General features: G+C 33.0%; 1 protein-coding gene across 1 annotated transcript; it reads right to left on the reverse strand.

The window, feature by feature from the left end:
• Positions 1-747: 747 nt before the first annotated feature.
• LOC133201421 (zinc finger protein 728-like) lies at positions 748-16,722 on the reverse strand. Its single transcript, XM_061337224.1, has 3 exons — positions 16,647-16,722; positions 11,653-12,671; positions 748-2,798 (listed from the first exon to the last, which is right to left on the reverse strand). The coding sequence occupies exons 2-3, from the start codon at positions 12,433-12,435 to the stop codon at positions 924-926; spliced, it is 2,658 nt and encodes an 885-aa protein (XP_061193208.1). The 5' UTR covers positions 12,436-12,671; positions 16,647-16,722; the 3' UTR covers positions 748-923.
• Between the last annotated feature and the right edge of the window lie 2,429 nt (positions 16,723-19,151).

The following is a 19,151-nucleotide window of genomic DNA, read 5'->3' on the forward strand; positions in this document are numbered from 1 at the left end:
CACCTTATTTTGATATTTTAACAAAATATATCTATTTCAGTTATCAAGAGGCTTAAAATCATTAAAGTTTGTCAGTTTATGCACTTTGGATCCTCAGAGTGTTTCAATCAAAACAATGAAAAGTAGGTCACTTCGACCTATTTTTGGAATTTTACACCTATATCTCAATATTCTGGATAATAAGATGCTTAAAACCATCATATTTTGTAAGTTGATTCATCTTTGATCATTGGGGTGTATCAACCAAAAGGTTGGTTACTGTGTCCTAATTTTGGAATATCAAACCAACTGAACATTTAGGATTCGTAAGTAGATTAAAATCATCAAACTTTGTTAGTTGGTTTGGGTCCTCAGATTGTGTAATCCAAAAAGTAGGTCACAATCATTCTTTTGGAATAGGATTATATCAAAATATTTCGGATACATATGTAATAAGAAGATCTGTAATCGTCAATCTTTGTGACTTGATTAGTCATGTTGACCATGACCTACTTTACAAGTTTCAAAACTTTATCTGATTTTTTTTATACTAATTAAGAGGCTTAGAGTAGAAATGATTAGGTTGATGTACAATTTAACACAGAAGTGATTCTAGGCCCTTGGGGCCTCTTATTTTTTTTTTTATAACATAAGAGTAGTATGGGTGCATTAAAATATCTATGATACCACTGTTTTGCCAGAAACATTACTTTCCTTTTGGTTTCAATTATTTGTCTACACATTTCTCTACACATAGGAATATTGCAAGACAGTGTACTGTATTTTATTATTGTGGTAAACAGCATGAACTGACATTCTAAAAATAGATATTTTACTAATGAGATTAAATAACTTCATTTAAACCTGTTAATATACTTCTGTGATTCATTTGTTATATTTATACTTAATATCTTTTTGACACTGTTCAATGTTCATGAAGATAGTTATACATTTGTTTTGTGCATTCTTAACATGTGTCTTTTCAAAGAATGTTTATGCATTACCATATTGCACTTCTCACAGGAAATCTGCATTTGTCCTTTATGGAGGGCAGAATGAGAAGAAAGAGTTGATTTACTGGAGAAAGTTTTTCCACAAATGTCACATATGATTCGATCATCAGGGTTTTCTCGATGGACAACTGCAACATGAGACCTAAGAGCCGATTTACTGCAGAAAGATTTCCCACAAATGTCACATATGGATCGACAATCAGAATTTGTCTTCTTCTTCTTCTGGTTATCTTCTAAATGACTTCTCTTTTTGTTTTTTTTGTTTTTACGCTCATGCACATTTAATTTGTGATTTTCATATCGCAGCCTCTTACTAAATCTTTTGCCACAAATTTCACAAACCCATGGTAAAATGCAGAATCTTTCTTTCAAGTCCGAACCATTATGGATTCTGTGCAATTTCTGATGAAGTCGCAAAGAAGAAGTGCATGTGTAGAGTTTCCCACAAATCTCACATAGTCTCTTGCTCGAGGGATTGTGGGTATCCACATGAAAAATTCTGGCCATCCGACTATGAAATCCCTTTCCACAGATCTCACAGAGAAAGGGCTTTTCACCACTGTGTAATCTCTTATGTTCTATGAGTTTAGGTTTAGACTTCAATTTCCTACCGCATACATCACATTGAAACCTTGCAGGCTCATGTACATTCTGATGTTTTTTGAGAAACCCTTTTAATTTAAATGTTTTTGGACACTTATCACATGCAAATGTTTCCATTTTTGAGTGTAAACGTTTGTGTAATCTAAGGGAAGAGGGATGCACATAAGCCTGTTCACACAAATCACATTTATGTTGTTTTATGGTACTGTGCAACATTTTCAGGTGCATCTCATATGTATCTTTTTCTGCATAAGATTTCCCACAATCCAAACAATTGTAGAACTTTTTCACCTTCTTCTTACATTTTTTGTCAGTTAATTTTTCATCTTTTTGTTTATTTTCATCCTTCTTCTTACAACCAAACTCTACAATACTTGGTTGTGCTTTATCTAAAATCATTTCATCGCCTTGTTTATTTTCATCCTTCTTCTTACAACCAAATTCTACAATACTTGGTTGCACTTCATCTAAAATCATTTCATCTTCTTGTCTGCTTTTATCCTTCTTCTTACAACCAAATTTTACAATACATGGTTGCACTACACTTAAAATCATTTCATTTCCTTGTTTGTTTTCATCCTTCTTCTTAGAACCAAATTCTACAATACTTGGTTGCACTACACCTAAAATCATTTCATCTCCTTGTTTCTCTTGCTCCATCACAGTATCTGTGTTCTCTTTTGACTGGTTCCCTGACTGATGACATAGTTTGCATATTAATTCTTTTGGGAGTGGAACTTCCTTACAAGTTTCTTTGCCAACTTTTTTCCGACAAGAAAGACAACAATACCACACATAAGCGCAAATGCTTTTCTGTTTGTGCTCTGCAAACCTTTCCAGATTTGGAAATATTTTCTTACAAACCTCACATTTTGGAATTTTTGTTCGAATGACTCGAATAGTTTTCGGAGATTTTCCATCACTCTCATATGTTGGTAAATTAACTTCTTCCATTCCAGCCTTTGGTTTCTTACAAATAATACCATGAGTGTGATTCAGATGATGCAGTGCATTTCTTTTAGAATAGAAAATCTCTTCACAATACCCACATTTAATGGTTTCACTTTGGAATATCTTGTGCTGGTGAACGTGTTTCTCTAGATTTACTGAATTAATAAAAGCCACATCACAAATTCCACATTTGAAAAACTTGAAGTCGGTCTCACTCATTTTATCTTTGTTACAATTGTCTGCATTTTCTTCCTAAAAGAAAGAAATATCTTATCTTAAACCAATTATGAAACACAAACAATGTATGAGTTTTAGAGTCATTGACAAGTCCAATTAAATTCACTTCCAATTGCTATAAATTCTACAAGCTTTCATTTTTCTCAACATTCAAATTCCCAGCAAACAAAATATAGAAAATTTACTGGGTTACATTTGAACATGTAGAACTGAGGTAATCTGAATGTTATGAAAGTCAACAAGTGGCCAATGGGCCACAACGCTCACCTGACTAACTTTGGCCATGGCCTTACCGCTCTTCACTAGATCCCCCCTTTTGGCCCCACCCTACCCTAGGGGGCCATGATTTCAACAATTTAGAATTTATACTACCCCAGGATATTTCCACATAAGTTTCATCATTTCTGGCCCAGTGGTTCTTGGGAAGAAGATTTTTCCTATATATATATTGCAACATTAAACTTTGATTCCATGTTTGGCTGCACCCTACCCTCGGGGGTCATGATTTGAACAATTTAGAATCTACACTACCCAAGGAAGCTTCCACATAGTGTAAACCAACTATTATTTGCGTCATCTTTTATTCGTGATTCGTCAGTTTGAAATCAATCCGCGGTGTTTAATTTTTGAGACTTAGGAAATATTCTCTACAAATACAAAGCATAAATTAATTCACAGCAATTAATATTCGAGAGTTAAAGCAGGTCGCGAAACTCACAAATATTTCTCACAATCGAAAAAAAGTTGGTTTACAGTAAGTTTCATCTTTTCTGGCCCAGTCTGTGGTTCTTAAGAAGAAGATTTTTAAAGATTTTTACTATATATTTCATTGTTAAAATTTGATTCCTTGTTTTGGTCCCACCCTACCCCTGGGGGCCATGATATGAACAATTCAGAATCTACACCACTCCAGGATGATTTCACATAAGATCAGGGGCTGACAAATAGATTTTTCAAGTACTTGCCCATGGGCGAGTACATGGTCAAAATTCAATTGCCCTACCTGAATTTTTACTTGCCTCACCATAAACTATGAAAAGTAGGAAGACAAAAAAATGATTATTACAAGTGCCCATCTCCACTTAAAACTAAGACTTATTATTTTATGTCTTGAAAAAGTCACTTGCCCTCAGGCAAGTGGTTAATAAAAATTCACTTGCCCATCCCTAAAATTCACTAGTCTCGGGCCTCAGGCAATGGGATTTATCAGCCCCTGAAGATTCAGCTTTTCTGTCCCAGTGGTTCTTGACTCATTAACAGTGCATTGATAAACTGTTTGACGGTATATCGCAGTATATTTTTCCACGGATCAATTCACGATACACTAAACTGATATCGCGATTTGGTTTAATTGGTCCAGAATTATCCGAGTCATCTGTTTTATTTCCTTGTTTACAATTTCAAAATGGCTTCCACACAAAACGTGAGGTTAACGAACACATTAATGGCAGTTAAACTCATCTCCAGCATCTTACAGACCTCATGATTAAAAGTTATAGATGTTAAGACAAATGATTAACCCTTTAGATCTAAATGTATTCTTGGTAATACACGATATCTCATCACGCGTGTATTTCGATGAAAATTCGCTGTCTTGTTGACTAAAATATGTTAACACGAGAAATTTTACAACTGGTTTTCTAGGTAAATAAAAGGAATAAAAGAATGAATGTCTTTCTTTTTCATTCCAATTTAAAAGGAAGATTATTAGGAAAGGTCCCAGTAGTTCCCTGCAAATGTTTATCATTGGTTTAGAATATTGTCACAACTCAAAGATCTACCTACATGTATCAATCCAATTCAAGTTAACAAAATGATATTTTAATTATTATCACAAAATATGAACATTTGATATAACCCTGTCAAGTGTAAAAAAAAAATATGATGACAAACTTGAAAGACTTCTTAACCTTGTCATGTATCGTGATACCTTTTGTATCGTGAACTGAATACCATGAATAAGTATCGTATCGTGAGGTTGATGTATTGTTGCACCCCTATTCTTGACAAGAAGATTTTAAATTTAAAGATTTTCCTTATATATTAAAATGTTAAACTTTTGATTCCCTATTGTGGCCCCACATTTCCCCTGGGAGCCATAATTTAAACAATTTAGAATCTATACTGGGTTTTTAAGGTCCTATTTGAAGGACACAACTTACATTTTAAACATTATGAACATAAAGTGCTGAATGTTTGGCAAAGGAATAATGGTTATTTATTTTTGTTGAATTAGGTCTGTTGCAGCTGTAGCCTAAAGAATTGAGATTAGATAGAATGTTCTGATGTTAAAATGATAAATGTCCTATGGACCCGGTTTAACAATAGAATGCGTTCTGTGTATTGGCAATGTAGAAAAGAAAAATGGGAGATAACTCTAACTCAGTGCATACTCTTTGAACAATCCAGAGAGTTCCGAATGTCAACATGGCATGTAAATTTGAAGCAAGAAAAAAAACATTGAGAAAATGAGTTGAACTTTCATATTTATGTGGATTATATTTAAGGTTAAAACATATAAAAGGCATACACAACCTCAAAAATGGTTTGTTATAGTTAAGGACATTGGCAAGGTTCCTGGTTATTGTAATAGAATTTTTCAAGAACTTTTGAGTAGGTTTAATGCACTAAACAGGCTATATTCTGGATCGTTTTACCTACCAATCCAACATTCTTTTTTAGATTTTGTCAAATTAGTGTTTTTACATTTCTTAATGCATTTTGATAAAAGGGATCTACATAAATTTTCACCTTAATATTTCTTCAAAACCAGGGTTTGACACTAACGTTAGTCCGTTAGTCTCAGACTAATACATTTTCATTCGGACTAATAAAATATGTGGCTAATTAGTCCGAACGGACCAATAAAAAATTTTGAAAAAGAATATGAATAAATTACCGATGTCCGATTCTCGACTTTTACTAAGAAATCCCGCGTGTATTTTTAGATTTCTAGCTTTTGGCGGGAGTTACGCAATACCGGGTCAATTCAGCGCTTAATTTTTCGACTGATCAATATGAAGTATAAGGTTTTAGCGATCATGATTTAGTATGACTCTTTTAAGAAAGATGTTGGACGTTTTGGATGTAATGTAAAGATAAAAAAAAAAACGAGATCGGGAATACGATCGTACTTGCTGATTGCAAGATTTCATGAATCTGTGGAATAATATATTTCACATAAATACTTTGTTTATTTCAAAAAATAATATGTATATTAATTGTCATGTTAAATTAATGTTAAAAAACATTGATGTTTCTTTTTTTTTTGACGGACTAATAAAATCGCGTGCGGACTAGTAAAAGTAATGAAGCACTAGTCCGGCAGGACTAAAGCCTTAAAAAGTTAGTGTCGAACCCTGAAAACCCATTTATTTCATACAGTTTTTGTATTATATACATTATTGTATCTTCATTTCCTATGACTTCTAGATATTTTGGCTGAAAATGTATATATAGAAACAAGACATGGATATACCGGCATCGATCATCATTTTTGAGTTGCGTCCCTTAACAGCTAAAATTGGTCAAGAAACTGGTTGATTGTTTTTATCATGTAATTGACTGAATTGATTGAAACACATTGTCATAAAAATATTGGCATGGATTTATTTTTAACTTTTATTCGTAGTTACTAAATGCTGATTCCTTCACACAACCTAAGAACTGTTCTCAGTCAGCATGGTCGATCTACCTTTTAGCATCTCTATGTCACATCTTTGCCCAGCTTCCCAGCATACTGAGCATAACTATGGTAAATGATGACCTGTTGGCTCTTTGTCCCTGAATACAATGTACAACAAAGCCATTACTACTTTTCTTTCTTATAGATTATTCTAAACGTTGAAGGAAGTACACATGCTTTTGTTTACCTCTGTAACATACGCTTTCTTGGTTTTCACCGCTTAGAGAATTCTACATGTTATAAGTGAAAAAAAAACCATGTATTAAACCTTTTTTCTCCGGAAAACCCTGACTTGCCAATGTCCTTAATTTGGTAGTTATTTTCAGTGCAAATCCTTTTGATTCTTCAAAATAATTTCGGAGCAATTCTGCAATTTTTTGCTAGTATATGGGAGGCATTCTAACTGTGGTGAGGGCTTGTCCCGAGACACAGATTATTCTAACTAGATTGAGATGCATTCAATTGATAAAACTTGTGAGCCGTTGAGTTTTGAAAATAAATCATTTCAAGCATTAAATATTATAATAATTATATATAAGTCACAAATGTAAATATAAGAAATAAGGTATGATTTCAAAATATTTATCGGAATATAAATACAAGTTGGTACTTGATCAAATTTACCATAAAGTCCTTTTGGAATTTGATCAAGTGACCAAACCATATTTATATCCCAATGGACATTAAATAATTATACTTTATTTCTTAAATAATTTGCTAATTACTGTGTACATGTATATTATACAGTTAAAGTATATTATTGAGGGAGTTAGCAAGATTCCAGTTCCCAAAGGCCAGGACCATTTCCCGAGGTGCAGCCAAGGAAAAAAGTCCTGGTCAAATTTTTGGTATAATATCATGACTTATATGTTTATATAGCATTTCACATGGAAATATATAATAAAAAAAACTTTTTCTCTAGAAATTATTGAAACTACAAATTTGGGGATGCATTTGATTGACACATCTGTGCACTTTCACAAAGTAAACTTATCCGAAAAGTAGAAATTTTGTTGTGTTTTAATGAAAAATATTCAACCATAACCATGAAATGTAAACAAAGCACAAACTCTGTTATTGTTAATGTTTACGTTTCACCGGGTGTGTTCAATATGTTAAACTCTGCACACATCACTGAGCATAGACTGACAATACTGGTGAGTTGGTTTTGCTTTCTCACAATTCTACTCTGAATTTTCTGGATTATATTTTAATTATATTTCATTAATACACAACAAAATTTCTACTTTTCATAAGTATTAAGAATAAAGTTTGCTTTGAGAAAGTGCAAGGATGTATCAATCAAACGCACCCGAAATTCACACAGACCCTGAAACGTGCTACTACCCAAAAAAAGCGTGTGACTTTCGTGCATTTTCGTTTCATGCAAACCGTGTAGTGTTTCGTGTAAACCGTGCAGCGTTTCATGCAAACCGTGTAGCGTTTCGTGTAAGCTCCAAACCGTGTAGCGAGCGTGCGAGAAGCGTGTGAGAAACATGTGACTTTCATGTAAGAATCGTGTGAGATATGTGTGACTTTCGTGCAAGAATCGTGTAAGAAACATGTAGGATTCATTCGGAAGTCCTTTTATTCTAAATATGGCTATTGATAGATCAACATGTCATTCTATGTTGTTTGTAACTAATACTATTCAGATATATCATACCAGTGGTATTTTAAGAGTGAAAAAAAATACATAAACAACAAAATAAAATTACTCGGTAATGTATAATTACATATTTGTTAGATTTTCTTTCTTTTTTTATCTAAATAAAGATGTACTGAAAATGTGTTAAAAGTAATAAATTATTTGCACGTCAATTTTAAGGTATTTGATTCAATACGTTTTTTAAAGGGAGTATGCAATACTGAACATTTTTTGAAAGAAAATGCGTGAAAAATAAAATGCAAAATTTAGTGTGTTGCTATAAATGTGAAGTATTGGGATTCTATGTTAGGGAGCACAGTTAATTGATTTTCTTTATAAACGAACATAATTTTCTTATATTACACGATTGTAATACAAACAATTTTGAAACGATGAGTTATTTATAGTCTTTTAATGCATAAAATAGGTTGATTAATAATAGTCATATAAATGAATTATAATTCACATGCATCGGCAAATACAGGGTTAAATATTTCCGGGGGGGGGGGGGATCAAATAAAAACACAAACTAAGTTTTTGTTGTAAACAAGTGTTTTATTGATAATTTTCCCTTTAAAGAAAATGATTGCTTTTTTTCGGGGTGCTCCTGATGCACCCCTTAAAAAATATATTGGAATCTTCTTTACACTTACGACTGTGATCAAGGTCATTTACAACAGCGATCATGGACACCGCGTGCCGGGCCTGACAACTTGTTCTGCTATTATCATGATTATCTCTTGTCAATCATAGCTAAGATGACACCCGACAATAAGGATTGATTTTTTATTCATGAAAATTAAACGGCTTTATTTGTATTTCATGGGTACAAATAAATACACATGGATTTTATTTCTTAAATTTATCCAATTGTCTGTAAACAGTGACTTAATTTGCCAGACTGAGTGTCTTCATGAATAAAATAATATAAAGAAAGAAATCCTAAAAAATTATATATTAGTTGTTTTATTAATCATGCAGTTCTAGAGCATATTTTTTTATAGTCTTTAGGACATTGGACATGTATACATGTATATTGAATGTATTGTTAAGAGCCGCGACTATTGATTACATAAGTATTAATTTTTTTGTCTAGACGGGGTTTGAAATCAAGTATTTTAAAAGGTGGTGGGTATATTGTTTTCATTTGATAAACACAATGCCTCAAAAGAGAACTAAAGAACTACAATACCTATATCCCCCGGCTTCTCTACCATGTAAAATTTTAATGATAAAGACGAACTCTGTAATGAAACGATATATTTACCAATCTGAATTAAGTGTATTTAAAGAGTTACAGGTATCGGGTCCCGCTGGAAATATGGATGTCCTTTTTTTTTTCTTAGAACAGACACTTGTTTCTATAATATTTTTTTCCCAATGGTATACTTACTGAAACAAGTGCCCGTTATATTTAGCCATGTACAGATTTGGAGATACAACAGTAAGATCTCGGTAATCTACCACCCCCATTCCTGCACAATGTTTCTGTTTGATGCAGTTTATGTATTACCTTTGCAAATTATAAACAGAACCTAATTTAAACAAATGAAATTATTTTTTTTTACTAAATCAAAAAACGTTTAAATCAATCAATACTGAAAAAAAGAGGAAAAGAAAATCAATCCGTTTACAGAAATCATACGCAATTTATTCAATTTTTTTAAATCAATAACTTAAGTTTATTTGTCAGTATTAAAACGACTTTTTAATATCAAACTATAATTGTAAAAAAAAACATTAAATGTTGTAAAAGATTATGAATTACGAATATAATAATTTTTTTCAGTGCTTAATTTAGAGTCTAGTGAAAAAGGTTTGTAGACAGACGATGATTTAAGCATTTCACCGGGTGGGTCACATACTCAATGACAGTTATTAATTAATTAAACCTGAACATTGAGTATTTTATCTGTTAATATAGTACTGATATTGCGAGTTTTTAATCTTAACTTCATTTGAATGATTGCAATTCTTAAATAATTTTTGGTTAATGCGTAATAATTTAAATAAAGTCTGAGAGATTCCGAATAGAAAATCCAGATCGAGGCCAAAGCATGCGAGAATCGTGTACAAAGCATGTGAGAAACGTGTACAAAGCGTTTCGTGCAGCCTTTCGTGTAAACCGTGCAGCCTTTCGTGCAAAGAGTTTCGTGTAAACCATGTAGCGTTTCATGCAAACCGTGTAGCGAGCGTGTACCGTTCATGCAGCGTGCAGGTGGAGTAGTAGCACGTTTCAGGGTCTGTAGTTTCAGTAATTTCCATATAAAACTGAAAAAACAAGTTTTTTTTTTTTTTTATCATGTTTATATTTCCATGTGAAATGCTTTAGCAACATATAAGTCATGATATAATACTGAAAAGGATGACTGCACTTAAGGACATGTGAAATTTGCGACAAAATAAACTTTTAAAACAAGCATTTTTCTTTTCATTGCAAGAATGGTCAACATCCAATCTACAACTTTATGTAATTACGTTTAATAAAAGTTTGTATTTACGAAGTTCGAATCTGTTTTCAAAGGCAGGGTCATCACAATTCCATGAATCTCCGTTCGATAATGAGGACGCCCACTTTTTTACTGACTTTATACATAGTCAGCGCATGTTTGTCTATTGTTCTACGTTTAACAGTAGTTGTATATTTGCATAAATAATAATGTGTCAAAAGGAGATTAATAGACAAACATGCGCTCATGGTTAAAAGGAGAAAAAAACTGCTTCTTCTTACATTCGCTCTCTGTGTTGTAACCAAGGATTGTGACATGCTGAATATAATAATTCACCACATGATTTCTTACCTCGGGTAACTTTGTGAATACTAAATTCCGTCATGTGACTTGTAAGGTAGCATGTTTGTGCTAACTAGGACATTGTGTTCAAACACGTTAAGTCATCTGGCATTGATATAAAGTCTGCTTTAATTACATTGACGTGCTCATATTGTTAATTTCGTTTTGAAACCTTTATCAGAAGTGTATTTGTGCCATACAGAATGGAGAGGGAGATTGGAAAGAGTGATCACGTTCTTTTTTCCAAACATGTCATTGTTATTTATCAAGTCTAATTTTAGACCCATTCTTACAATGTTAGCTCCACCTCTCATGCATACCTAATGTTCAATCAAGGGCAGATAAGTGTAAATTCACTATATTTGGAAAGCAGTAAGGACAAAAAACATTGAATAATTTTATTGTATCACAGTCTAAAATCATTTTAAGATTTAAATTTGGTTCCAAATTGACAGGATTCTCTCAAAAACATACAAAAGTGAAATGAGGTTTAGATATAAAAGCAACAGAAGCAACCGAAAAAGACCCAAAAATAGGCATTAAGTGCAGTCATCCTTTGAGAAAATATTAACTTCAAACCCTGTCCAAGCACCTCTAATAGCATCGATAAATGTTCCCACCATGCATATTTTAACCTTATAAAGTTATAAACTTTTTTATCCCTGTTGACTTCAAAAAAAAGGTTTGTCTGTAGACATTAAACCTATATACAAGATATAGGTTACATATTTAACAAATACTTACACTTTCTTCAACAAGACTATTTTCTACCCTTTGTTGCTCATGTTCTTCACTCATAGGGGTGGAAGACTGGAGTTCCTCAACAACAGAGCTTTCTTCTATTTTCACTTGAATATTTTCCAACTCTGTTGGTGGATCCAAATTTGTGATTAGTGGTGGATCCAGTTTCTGAACAGGTTGAATAGTGACTTGAAAGCTCTGCTCTGTAACCTCCACATCTGTAGGTCCCACTGTTTTTGAAGTGTTCACAGGTAATGTTTTGTTATTTACAATCTGATTAAGAGTAAAATTACTTTGAACACCATTGTTCAGATTTATCAAAATGCTAGAACTGCTGAGGGTTGCAGGGTTCTTAATATTTGTGCTAGAGACAGTAACTGCAGTATTTCGGGGAATAGGCATGGTATTTACTGTTTTTCCTGTGTTCACACTAGGCTGGGATGACTGATGCGTTCCAAGGCTGTCTGTGTTCACACTAGGCTGGGATGACTGATGCGTTCCAAGGCTGTCTGTGTTCAAAGTGGTTTGAGAGGCCTGCTGGATTCTGAGGCTGTTCACGTTCACACAAGCCTGAGTGAACTTATTGGTTAGAAGGCTTTTCATGCTCCTACTAGCTGTAGGAAGGGTAGAATGAACCCCTAGGCTGTTTGTGCTCTCTAAAGGATCACACAGTTTTGTTGCAAGTGTGCTTGGAATCTTTGATGGACTGTTATTCAGAGTAGAAAGAACTGCTTCTGAATCAGTTGCTGCATCCTTGACTTTTTCAGTTATAGAAGTAGTAGCCATTTGTTATTGCTTAGATTGACCAAATTAGATTACAGACTCTCCCATTAGAGTATTGATGAAATAAGTTATTTCTGTTAATATCAACATGATGAAGGCCAAACTTTAGATTAAATCAAGCATTTCTATGTGTTCCTGTTCTGGTGTCAAGGATCCATGGTAACTATCCAATCAGTCTTTGGAACGGGACTAAGTTAGGTTGTAATCTCAATATCACACCAGGGAAGATAACTCCAAAGCTAGAAATAGAAAAAGAGTAAATGCTTTAAAGCGTTTTGTGTCAAGGAGTATTTCTTTTGTGTATATTAAATATGTTTGATGAAAGTTCATAGTGTGAGAACTCATTCTCTGTGTACTTAAGCTTTTTACTCCTTGTTACAATATTTAACAGGGTCTCTGGACAGCAAAAGCCCTTACAATAGATAGTTTTCATATGACATATTTTCTCTCCGAGTGATTTCTCTTGGCCACCATCTTGGTGGTCAACCTGGTCATTTTTCCTCTTTGTCTTACCAAATTTAAGAGGGTGTAGCAGAAATATTTGGGAAAAAAATCTTAATAGAATAAAAACTATGAAATAAAGGAGGCTTTAATAAATGCATATCTATTTTCAGGAAAACAATGCCTCCTACCCCACAATGGCCAGTATAAAAAGTTAAAGTTGGTTGAATAATGAAGGAATATAAGCATGTTGACCACCAATATGGCAGCCAACGGGAAAGAACTCTTGCTAATTTGGGCTTAATGAAAACTATCTATAATAAGAATGTCCCATTTAATTGCACTGTACCAAATCGGAGTGGATCTGCTTCAAAACAGTTTTAAAGAATACAAAAGAGGTGACACTGAAAATAAATCTGTTATTAATCATAAACCTTTTGGGGCTTGTATATGTCTTCTATCTTGAAAAAAATAATTCATATGTAAAAAAAAAAAATCAATATGTTCCTTTATCTCAAATTGACATGCCATGTTGACATTCTGAACTCTCTGGATTGTTCATAGTAAACATGAAGATTAAAATTATCTGCCCCTGTTTATTTTGCTACATTGATGGTATCAGGTCCGTTAGCCCTATCTACTTTTTTGCATGAGTCCGTTTGCGCAGGGTTTGTTCGCCTTCATTCTTGTTTGCCCTGTACCCTATTTGAAATATATCCTGATCACCCTAATGTAAATATTTTACGCCAACATTATCTTTGAATTATAAGTTGTTTTCTTTTTTATTTTCTTAATGAAACGTTTATCAAAAACTTATTTGGCTTAATTGCAGTTAATGTTAACCCCCCCCCCCCCCCCCCCATAATTTGCAGAGGTATTAAAGTATATACTGAAGCAAATAAAAAATGACTTTGGACACCCCCCCCCCCCCCCTTAAAAAATGTGGACCCCACCATCGACACCACAAAATAGGTGTTTTTTTCTTTTTTCTTTTCTTTTTTTTTTTTTTTGCTTGTCAAGGAATTTTTGGGTTGGAAATTTTTTTGGACTGGGTGGACCCCACTGGAAAAAAACCCCCTGGAAAATATTCCTGGATCTGGACCTGCATCATGTATGTTTTGCAAATAATTATGGAAATTGAGAGTGGTGTTAATCGTGATAATAGGCCATTTTCATTGGGGATGAGTAGCCTCTGAGCAAAGGGTTTATTTTATTCTCAATTTAATTTACCGTTATATATCACATTACTTATAACAAGAGGAATTTATGAAATATTAATCGACTAACATACTATGGGCGAACAGACTTTGGACGAACGAGTTTTAGAGCAAATGCCAAACCGACTTTGGGCGAACAGTGTCAAGGGTGAATGCGAGGGTGAGCGAACGAACATACATTCTACATTGACAACACATGGAACACATTTTATTGTTAAACCGGGCCCGTAGGACAATACCATTTTTAACGATTGCTTGTTCTATCTATCTTACTCCTACACATTTCTTTAATTTGATAACTTTTCAGTGCACAAATTAACCAAAATGTCTTGTAAACACTTTTCACATGTGCCAGTACACTGAAATTGAATGGCAAAAAAATAAAAAAAAAACAATGTCAGTATGTGTAAAATACTAGCATTCTGCAAGTGGATTAAGACAAAAACCTTTGCATGGCTGTTAGTAATACATATATTACTAACATTTAAGGTATTTTGTTGTCATTCCAAATCAAGTTTAACTCCTAAACATGTTAAAATCTAGAAATCAGTTTTGAATTTTGATCAGGCAGCATTCAGGCTATATTAATCAGGTTGGGCACACCCCACCAAATGGTCATTTATCCCCCGTTTGGTGAACAATCTCCCATATCGGAGACGAATTTTACTGACCAATTGGGAGAGAAAAATGGTTGTGTTTAATTACATAGAATGTCGTGGAATGGCACATAATTTTAAACCATGTGGAATAAAATATAAATATTTATCGGTGTTTTGAGTGAAAAAAATTGAAAATTCAACGTGTAATTTTTTGCGTAGAGTCGTTCAGAAATTTGACAAAAAATGTCACGTATGTAAACAAGTACAACTTTTCTCCGTTTTTACTTAAAAAGAAAATTTCCTCCTTCTTCAACGATCCTGCACCTGTCAATCATGTTCTTTACTTTCTCTTTCGATTATCCGGGCAACTAATCAAATAATGCAAACCAATAAAAACGATGATCTTTTTTTAACCTGGTCAAAAGTCGGATTTTACTACGGAGGCACATTAGTGTCAATTTTCAATTAGAAAATCAAAAGAAAAATAAGTTTTCGCCTTTATTTCATTTTATTTTGTACGCAATAGCTTTGTTCTCTATAAAAATAGTAAATGAATTTAGATTATGATATAATTATTGTTTTAAAACCATGTACTTCGAACGAATACAAGAATAATTGCAAAAGTCACTTTGTAAATCTTTTATTGAAAATTATTTATCAAGTATATTAAATTCATCAGTAATATACATATTAAACCACAAAAGGTCGTAAGGAATATGCAACTTCATCCTAAAAGAAAAATAACAACAGATATTACGTTCAAGTATTTAAAAATTTAACTTTATAGCAATAAGTGCCCACAGTACCAGTAAAGTAATAAGGAGCTTGTGTTTAACGGGATTTTATGGAAATAAATATTGACGAAGATCCAAAAAGCGATTGAAACTTAACTTATGAAGAGTTCAACCACTGGATAAAATAGAATTTTTATCCTCCTAGACATAATAAATTTTTTTTTGATCGAGTGATCAAGAAGTTCGGCTGTTAAGGACAACTATGGATATCGTTTTTAGGAAGTTATGGAGAAATTGCACATGGGAAATCGACCGAACTATGATAATTGTATGACGAATATGTTCACTAAAATTCCCCAATGCCTAAGTAAATGCGCTTTTGCTTTATTTTAATAAAATTTGGAATAGAATAAAGAAGTCCACCAATTGGTCAGTAAAATTCGTCTCCGATATGGGAGATTGTCCACCAAACGGGGGATAAATGACCATTTGGTGGGGTGTGCCCAACCTGTTAATAGTTTCCCTATCGGCATCCCTTCAAACTTCATATTTTAAAAAATGTGTTAAATTTATACATTGTTTTATTACAACAAATAAAATACTTAGGATGAGGGTATTAAGACTAAAGAGTTGTAAGTTATCCACGCTTCAGGTGCCTGCGACCATTCACCACTGTGTAGTGTGTACCACGTCCACTAGATAAAACGTTCCATCGTTAAAATGATATTGTCCTACGGACCCGGTTTAACGATAGAATTCGTTCCGTGTATTGGCAATGTAGCAAAATAAACAGGGGCGATAACTCGTACTCTGTGCATTTTCTATAATCAATCTAGAGAGTTCCGAATGTCAACATGGCGTTAAATTTGAAGCGAGGAAAAAACGTTGAGAAAATGAGTTGATTTTTCGTATTTATATGGATTATTTTTTAGTTTAAAAGACATATACCATCTCAAAAAGGTTTGTTATGATTAATTTGGTAGTTATTTTCAGTGCAACTCCTTTTGTATTCTTCAAAATCATTTCGGAGTGGATCCACTCCGATTTGCTACATTGCAAGTATATGGGACGTATTCTAACTGTGGTGAGGGCTTGTCCCGAGACACAGATTATTCTAACTACACGTCCACCGACTACCAATACAGTCCAGACCTCTTTTAAATATAATCGCAAGTTAAGTTTTCTATAAAAAGATATTCAGCATATATATATATATACATTACCAAGAAATGCAAACAATATTTAAGAAATGTGTCAACGAAATACTGTTTTCATTGCAGCCTGCAGGTTTCTGTCCGACTCGTAACACCACATTGTATCTCGAACCCGATGATAAAACAGAAATATCCCGACATCATGGCTTTGGTAGGAAAATTCTTGTCAGACAAATACATAGGGGTTAAATCACGCAGCCTTATGATATGAAGTGTTCATTTCTAAAAGCTTTAAAATTCAAATGACAAAATTAAAAGGTTATACTTTACTTTTATACATTAATAATACAAGATATTTTATCCCCATTAAAGGAAAACCTAACGACGCTATAATGATGTTCTACCAAGAATATGTGTGCGTACATTCTTTGATTTGTTTTATTACATTTAATAAAATAAGTTTTCATAGTTCTAATTATTTAAAAAAAATGAAGATCATTTTCTTAGCTGGTGTAAGAAAGAGCAGGCGCGTAGCCAGAATTGAAATGATGTGTACGCAGAGAACGGCAGGGGGTTGGGGTCTTGACCCCCCCCCCCCCCCTAGTGTTTAAGGGCTCTGGTCAGGCACGTAATAAAGTTTTTGCCAGCCAGGAAAAAATTACAACTTTAAAAATTTTGACAAGCAAGGACGAAAAAGGAAGATTGTCAAAATTGGAAGTCCTATTTCTTGTGTGTTTGTTTAAGGGGGGAGGGGGGTTCCAACTTTCAAAAACCAAATTTTTACAACAAACAGTGGGGGTCCACCCTTTCAATGTACATTTTCAATAGTAAAAGGTTAGGTTTTGGGAATAAGTTGAGGGGAGGCTCCCCTGATACTACGTGCCTGCTGAAGCTCCGGAGTTTTTCCAAATATTTCATTCATTTTCTTGAAATATAAAAAAATATGCCATTTAGTTTTTGTTTAGGAAATAAAAGACATAGTAATATTTATTGTTTTAACGAAAATTTATATTCCATGGAAACTTATTGCACATATAATTGAGGCTAAAAATTTAACCGATATATCAATTGGTATTATATAGTCTTTCTTAACGTTTAAAAACACGTATACAAAATTTTAATTATGAACAAAAAAAAATATCGTATTGTAAATCAGACTAGTAGATCAAAGCATTGAACGATGTGGCTGAAATTTAATTTTTCAAAGATCTTTAAAAAAAAATATCAATGTATGATAGAACAATGACAAAATAATGATTGATTTATTTGGATTTTGCAGTTATTTAATAAAAGATTTCAAATTTTATCATACAATCATGATAATATAAAATTTAAATCGACACAGTGTGACACAGAATAGTTTGAAACACGAATATTTGTTGGAAGGTATTGAGATTTGTTATCCGAATAATTCTCTTTTTTTTTTTTTTTTTTTTTTTTTCTGAGAATGATGTGTACGCACTCGCGTATTTGCGTATAGGCAGCTACGCGCCTGAAGAGAGACATAATTATATAAATTTAAAAAAAATGTATATATATAGCTTCCATAATTGTAATCTTCTTTGAACTCTGGGAAAATAATGTGCAACAGATAAAAATATAGTCTTCTTTTTTTCTTTAGAAGTTATAAGAAAGGTTAACGTTTTGGAACCTTACCCAAATAAATTTGCTTGAAAAAATGGAAGATTGATAAGAAAATTTGATCTCGTACAGTAAATATCTTTGATTTTCTATTAATAAAGTCCCAAAAATTGACACATTTATACACGGTAGTATCGTCTTTCCCCTTTCTAGTTACTTGTAAAGTAATTTACCAATAGAAAAAAAAAAACGAATGTCGCATTATGAAAAAAGCTTCTCAGTCTAATTCACATAATTTTTTCTGAGTATGATTGGTAATATTAGCACATTTGAAGTTGTGTGTGCAAAAAATATAAGAACTGTACAAAATAGTATTGTAACACATAGTGTTGGAATCAAGTATAATGCGAGATTCATATAAGCGTATCTATAGTGGCAAGTTTTGAAGGGGTGATCTGCAGGAATCATGTGTACATGTACGAAACATTTATAGTATAAATTTCCACGATTTGGTTGGCTGACCACAGCTGGACAGGTTTTACAAAGTTACGCACATAGGAAAATGTTACAGTTTGAAATAACATGTCATATTGTAATATTTAGATCTGCTTATCTTAATAATGCAACTGTAACATAGTAATGCTTCACATAAATAATAAACACCTTTAAGATATAATAAGGGTATAGTTAAATGCAATTACAAGTATACATCTGTATACATGTATTAAAATATCAGTAGGTTGGAGAATTGCTTTCGCTCTCGATGCAGTAGAACCAGAATTTATCCATTTTAAAATAAATCGGTACAAAAAAATTAAACTGACAAAAAGAGTTGATTTTGCTATCATCGCTAAAACTAAAAAGCTGGATTTTAAAAAGGACAATGAAACACCGCATTTACACATTTGGAATTTTTTTTGGAAAAAGTTCATTTTTTATGGTCTCTGGGTCTTCTCTCCATCTTTTTACAAATGATTGTTTGTTTCTTTGAAT

The sequence above is a fragment of the Saccostrea echinata genome, unplaced genomic scaffold (genome assembly GCF_033153115.1).
Source record: "Saccostrea echinata isolate AGI-Se365-2 ecotype Australia unplaced genomic scaffold, CSIRO_AGI_Sech_v1 ptg000044l, whole genome shotgun sequence".
Lineage (NCBI taxonomy): Eukaryota > Metazoa > Mollusca > Bivalvia > Ostreida > Ostreidae > Saccostrea > Saccostrea echinata.